The sequence below is a fragment of the Microtus ochrogaster genome, linkage group LG8 (genome assembly GCF_000317375.1).
Source record: "Microtus ochrogaster isolate Prairie Vole_2 linkage group LG8, MicOch1.0, whole genome shotgun sequence".
In the NCBI taxonomy this organism is placed as follows: domain Eukaryota; kingdom Metazoa; phylum Chordata; class Mammalia; order Rodentia; family Cricetidae; genus Microtus; species Microtus ochrogaster.
The window spans coordinates 15,471,478-15,477,777 of record NC_022033.1 but is presented as its reverse complement, the minus strand read 5'-3'; the positions used below and the strand labels follow the sequence as shown (position 1 = coordinate 15,477,777).

General features: G+C 41.5%; 1 protein-coding gene across 2 annotated transcripts in view; it reads left to right on the top strand.

The window, feature by feature from the left end:
• Nucleotides 1-6,300, top strand: part of Ift52 (intraflagellar transport 52) — a 30,470-nt gene that overhangs the window by 3,050 nt on the left and 21,120 nt on the right. For both annotated transcript variants that reach the window (XM_005362976.3, XM_026787229.1), the window contains exons 2-6: nucleotides 1,143-1,267; nucleotides 2,190-2,277; nucleotides 3,122-3,251; nucleotides 3,830-3,905; nucleotides 6,174-6,245. In XM_005362976.3, the coding sequence (XP_005363033.1) occupies nucleotides 1,149-1,267; nucleotides 2,190-2,277; nucleotides 3,122-3,251; nucleotides 3,830-3,905; nucleotides 6,174-6,245 (485 nt within the window). In that variant the 5' untranslated portion in view covers nucleotides 1,143-1,148. The remainder of the gene's footprint in view (nucleotides 1-1,142; nucleotides 1,268-2,189; nucleotides 2,278-3,121; nucleotides 3,252-3,829; nucleotides 3,906-6,173; nucleotides 6,246-6,300) is intronic.

Below are 6,300 nucleotides of genomic sequence, written 5' to 3'. Positions count from 1 at the left end.
GGTCTACAAAGCGAGTTACAAGAGAGCCATGACTGTTTCACAGAGAAACTCTGTCTTGAAAAACAAACAACAATTAAATTTCAAATCACATTTAACCCAGTAACAACCCTTGAAAAGCAAAGTCATGAATAGGGATACTTTTGTATTTTGTTGGTAAAGTTGACAAAGACTGGAAAATTTTGTTGAATGGAAACAATTTGTTAATGAAAGTACAAACGATTAGTGTTTTGGAGGGCAGTTTGCATATTATTTAACCATTCAACAGATAGTAATCTAATGCTGCAAAATACACAAAACTTCACATTCAGAATGTTTTGAGAGAGATGGAGAGATGGCTCAGTAGTTGAAATATACTGCTCTTGTAGATGACCCTGGTTTTCCCAGCACATCAGGTGACATATAACCATTTGTAAGTCTCTGGCCTCTGTAGGCACATGTACATACCCATACGTATATATATAAATAAAAATAAAATGGCTCTAGCCAGGCATGGGGTTTGCAGGCCTTTAATTCCAGAACTTTCAGGCAGAGGCAGGTGAGTCTACATAATGAGTGCTAGGACAGCCAAGGCTACATAGTGAGACCCTGTCCCAAAAAATAAAAATTGAAAAACGAATCTAGGAATGTTTTTAGTATTTTACTAACAAAATTGAATAACATGTCACTAAAGTTATGGTTGGTTAAATATTTGTGCAACATCCTTAAAACAATACTATGTGGTTATTTGAAAGAGTTGCTCTGTATGTATTGACAAGAAAGGGTGTCAGATACATGGTATGTTTTGGAGGAGCATTTATGGTAAGGTCTTATTTCATAAAATTAAGTTTGCCTAAAATCTCGAGAGCTAAACTTGATGGTAGTGAGCGGTGAGGAATTACTTTGGAAATAGGATCTTGGTGTACAACGGGAGGGTGGTGGCAAGGTCATGAAAGTAGGCTGGTAGGAGAGCCAGAGACCAGCCTGAAAGCGAAAGCCAGGCACAGGCAGGATTGGCTTTGGCCACCGGTTTTTCAGCTATGATTATGTATTTCCCTCTCAGCCTTTGAGAATCATTAGGGTTTTACATGTAGGTGCAGCTGTGTATCCTTCACCAGTGTTACAGGGCACTTTTAAAATGCTGCTTCTCTGGTTTGCTTTATCAGGTAACCATGGAGAAGGAGGTGCGGAGTACCATTGTTTTCAATGCATACAAAAAGGAGGTGTTTACCACCAATACTGGCTACAAATCTTTGCAGAAAAGACTTCGGAGTAATTGGAAGATTCAGAGGTGACCATGATCTTGGGCACTGCTTTCTAAGTGCTAATGGTGGCTTACAATAGAACTGAATAGTAATTTCTTAACTTTCGTTGTTTAAGTGGGAGGGGCTCAATTTAACGATTTCTTGGTTAATATTTTGAAGATCAAACTGAATGTTATTAAGTTGCCCCATAAAATCAAAGATTCATAATTATGCATATACAGTATTGAAAGATGTCAGAAGTTTCCCCATTTTTTATACTTGATCTCAGCCAAAAGGCAGAGAAGTTATTCTCCATATTTTAAGTCGGTTTAAAATCTCAGTTTAGGGAAGGAAAAGTGAGAGTTAAATGAGAATGTCTCTTTGTTTAAATGTGCCTTCTTTAAATGTTCTTTTCCCCCTTGTCATGAAGGTTGAACCAAAACCTTGCATAAGCTCGGCAAGTACTAAATTCCAGTTCCGGTCCTTAAATGTTTTTTTTTTCTTTTTTCAATGAGTGAAAACATCGTTGTATAGATTAAGGTTAGAGCCGGGCTTGGTGGCATGTGCCTGTAATCTCAGCACTGGGGAAGTAGCGGTAGATGGAGTAAGAGTTTAAGGTTAGATTTGGCTACATAGTAAGTTTGGGGCCAGCCTGAGCTCTATGAGACCCTGTCTTAAAATATAGAGAAACTAATAGAAGAATTGATTAATCTTTGGAAGACTTCTTTATTCTTTAGTGTGAGTTCATTTGAACTCCTTTGCTTATTGGGAGATCTCAACTAAGGCCAGATGCCTCCAGGGCACTCGTGAGAGGGGCTCTCACCTAGTGAGAGAGGATCTCACTTCGGGAGAGAGGCTCTTCTATGCCCCTGTCTCAGCCTTTATGGTGCCATATAGTTAAGAGGCTAAAATAATTTATAAATTGGTTTAAATTATGGATCTAACTTGCTCTTAAAATCTTATTTATAGCTTAAAAGATGAAATCACATCTGAGAAGTTAATTGGGGTGAAACTATGGATTACAGCTGGACCGAGGGAAAAATTCACTGCAGCTGAGGTAAGGAATATTTATACAGAATATTCATATAGAAAACAAGAGAGGAGACCAGGAGCAAGCAAGGACCTGAACTCGTGGGTTGGAGTCTCCGTTCTAGACCTACTGGGTTTCCTGAAGTAGTCATTTCCCCATCTGGCAATGAACGGTGGTAATCCATGGAGTCCTTAACCCACAGGGAAGGTAGGCAAGGGCCAGGAGCATGTCTTTGCCTTAAATTTACTTTGAACATAGGAAAACTCCTGTGTACCCTAGGCTGGCCTCAAATCTGTAATCCTCCTACGTCCACTTTCTGAGTCCTGGAATTACAGGCCTGCACCACCATGCCCAGCTTATCAGTGCATTGAAACCCATAACAAAAACGGTGGCATTTATAATACAGGTGGATGCTACTCCTAAGTGTTGGGTCCTCTTATAGGTGTGCACCACTGTTTTATCCAGGATCTAGTATCTACTGGGGGAGCACTTCTATCACCTAAGCTACGTCCCCTGTCCCTGTTTGAGCATGTTAGAGCTTTGATGTTCAAAGGTAAACCTGGAGATGGGTCTTTGTGTGTTTTTGTTTTACATTCTACTGGCATCCAGGAATTCACTGTGTAGACCAGGCAGGCCTCTAACTCACAGAGATCCTCCTGCCTCTGCCTTTGCTGGGATTAAAAACATGCACCACCACCCACAGAGGAGATGATCTTGAACAGTGAGAAAATATATACTATTCTAAGAACATTTAAATAGTTTATAGATTTGAAATGTTTCTTTTTAGTTAGTTAAGGTTTTATTCATGGTATGGATATTTTAAACAAAAGTCTTTTGACCATATTCACAGTCTGCTTTTCCCTTCACATAGTTTGAAGTCCTGAAGAAGTACCTTGACGGTGGTGGAGATATCCTTGTGATGCTGGGAGAAGGGGGAGAATCCAGATTTGATACCAATATCAACTTTCTTCTAGAAGAATATGGAATCATGGTTAATAATGGTGATTATTATCTCACTACATTTTATTTATTTGTGTGTGCCACAGTGTACATATGGGGGTCATAGGACAATGTTGGGGAGTTGATTCTCTCCTTCCGCCATGTGGATTTCAAGGTTCAAACTCATGCTGTTAGGCTTGGTGGCAAGTGCATTTACTCACTGAACTGTTATTGGTATGGTTGTTAGTATTTTTTTGTTTGTTTGTTTTTGTTTTTCGAGACAGGGTTTCTCTGTGGGGTGGGGAGCCTGTCCTGGAACTAGCTCTGTAGATCAGGCTGGTCTCGAACTCACAGAGATCCGCCTGCCTCTGCCTCCCGCTGGTTGTTAGTATTTTAAACAAAGGTACTGATTGCCTATTTAATGTTTGTATCATAGCCCTCTCGACCTGCTGATCACTGGGGGAAGACCTTCCCAAGGTGACATGGTCACCATCCTGAGTTCACTGGTACACTGAACTAGTACACTAAAGTGGGAGGGATTTGAACAGTTCTTGGTTTCTTTTTATTTCAAAATTTGGATGAGTCTCTATGTCAGGGTTGTTTCTAATCTAAAATGTGCCTTCCTCTTTTGCCCCATAAGATGCTGTGGTTAGAAATGTATATTACAAGTATTTCCATCCCAAGGAAGCTCTGGTTTCAGATGGAGTGTTGAACAGGTAAGGGCGCTGAAAGCAGAATGCCCTTCATGTGGCTTCCATTCGTTTCACACCTTCTCACTGCCACACCTCCCTCCTTTCTTGGCCTTTATGTTTTATTTATTATTCTCCAAAACTATTCTTTCATCAGGGGGCTGGAGAGATGGCTCAGAGGTCAAGAGCATTGCCTGCTCTTCCAAAGGTCCTGAGTTCAATTCCCAGCAACCACATGGTGGCTCACAACCATCTGTGATGAGGTCTGCTGCCCTCTTCTGACCTGCAGGCATACACACAGACAAAATATTGTATACATATTAAATAAATAAATAAATATTTTAAAAAAAAAACCTATTCTTTCATCATTGGAAACTTCACATTTACCTTTGGTCAGTATATTCTCTCTCCACTCCAAGTAAAAGAAAACCCCATCCAGGCAGGATTGAGCAGTAAAGAAACTTTATTGCTTTGGGTCACGGGAATGTGCAGCAGTAGAGTAGGCTTTGAGTGTGGAGTGACTGAAGGAGCCACAGCGCTAAGACCGCAGTTCCTCTGCTCTCAGATTTCCATTCCTGTTTGTGTAGCTGACTGTCTTTGTGTGTTTGTCAGGTCGTCATCTTCTCCCCCACTTCATATTTTAATTTTTTTTGACCAGTTCTCTATATGTAGCCCAGTCTGGTCTCAAACTTGTGATCTTCCTGCCTTACCCTCCCAAGTGCTGGAATGACTTGTGTTCCTCCAGAGCTACCTTCCAACAAGTTTTAAAGTTTCCTAATTCATAACTGTTTGCGACAGCATCTAGAGGTAGCATGATTTGATTTGGTCTCACCATTCCCACAAGAGTAATAACTGGGCTGGAGAGATGGCTCAGAGGTTAAGAGCACTGGCTGTTCTTCCAGAGGTCCTGAGTTCAATTCCCAGCAATCACATGGTGGCTTACAACCATCTATAATGAGATCTGGTGCCTTCTTCTGGTGTGCAAGCATACATATAGGCAGAACACTGTATATGTAATAAATCTAAAAAAAAAAAAAAACCCTAAAAACAACCGAGTAATAGCTCCAAGATATGCTGTTTGAGCCATCTTCAGACCCATGCCCAGCCTGAACTGACCCTGATTTCACCTCATGGAGACTGAGACTGTCAGCTTTCATTGCTCTGGATCCTAAAACAGATGAGGGGCTTTTAGAATTGGAAAATGGGTACATGAGAAGCCAGTATCAGGTGCCCCATGAGCTTTCTCCCACATTGGAAATTACTCATTCTACACTCGAGCTTGCCATCTGCAAGTACTCTGCTGACCCTAGTTATACAGGGTAGAGTGTGGATCTAGGGTACAGGCGCTTTCCTTAGGACCGAAGATGGAGAGACTGAGACAGTGTGGTTGAACACTCCTGTAATCCTCACACCTGGGAGTATAATACAAAAAGATTGGCTCAATTCTGAGGCCAGTCTTGGCTAAAGAGTGAGTGCCAACCATGCCAACCAGTGCTCCATGGGCCCTCCTTCACTCCCTCCTTCCCTCACTCCCTTCTTCCTTCCTTATTATATGTTCATTCTTTGAGAAGTTCATACAATGTATTTCAGTCATATTACCCCCTATTCCTCCCCTTAATTCCTCAGATTCACACCATCTTCCCACCCCAACTTTGCATCCTCCCTCTTTTTAAGCCTCTCTTCTTAAAACAACACAAAAAGTAACTGAACTAAATATTTGTCTAGTTGATTCCTTTTTTTAATTTTTTGGAGTCAGTCTCACATAGCCCAGGCTAGCTTTGAACTCCTGATCATGCTGTTCTTCCCTCCTAAGTGTTGAGATTACATCAGTGTACCAGCAGACTGTTTATGTGGTCTTAGGAATTGAACTCAGGGCCTGGTGTGTGCTAGGCCAGCACTCTTCCAGCTGAGCCCCAGCCCAAGCCTAAGTTTTTTGTTGTAATAGTCACGGTTTATTGTTGCTTTGTTTTTTGAGACATCCTTTGTAGCCTTAGGTAGCCTAGAACTCACTCTGTAGACCAGGCTGGTCTGGACTCAGAGATCTCTCTGCCTCTACCTCCCTAGTGCTTGGGATAAATGCCTACACCACCATGCCTGGACCGAGCCTAATTTTTTAATGGTAATTTTTGCAAGCATCAGAAAAGAATGTGGGTATGTGGGTGTGTGCTTTTATTTCCTTTTTAAAAACTGCTAAAATACAGAGTCCTTTTGTCTAGTTGATATTTACTGTTTGATGAAGGCAGTGTGAAATTCCCCGACTTCTTTGCTTATTAGATTTTAATGTTTTGCTTTTAGGGAAATTAGCCGAGCGGCAGGAAAGGCTGTGCCTGGAATCATTGATGAAGAGAGCAATGGAAACAATGCCCAGTGAGTGTGCTTCTGCAGCTCCCTGCCCAGTGAGTGTGCTTCTGCAGCTCCCTGC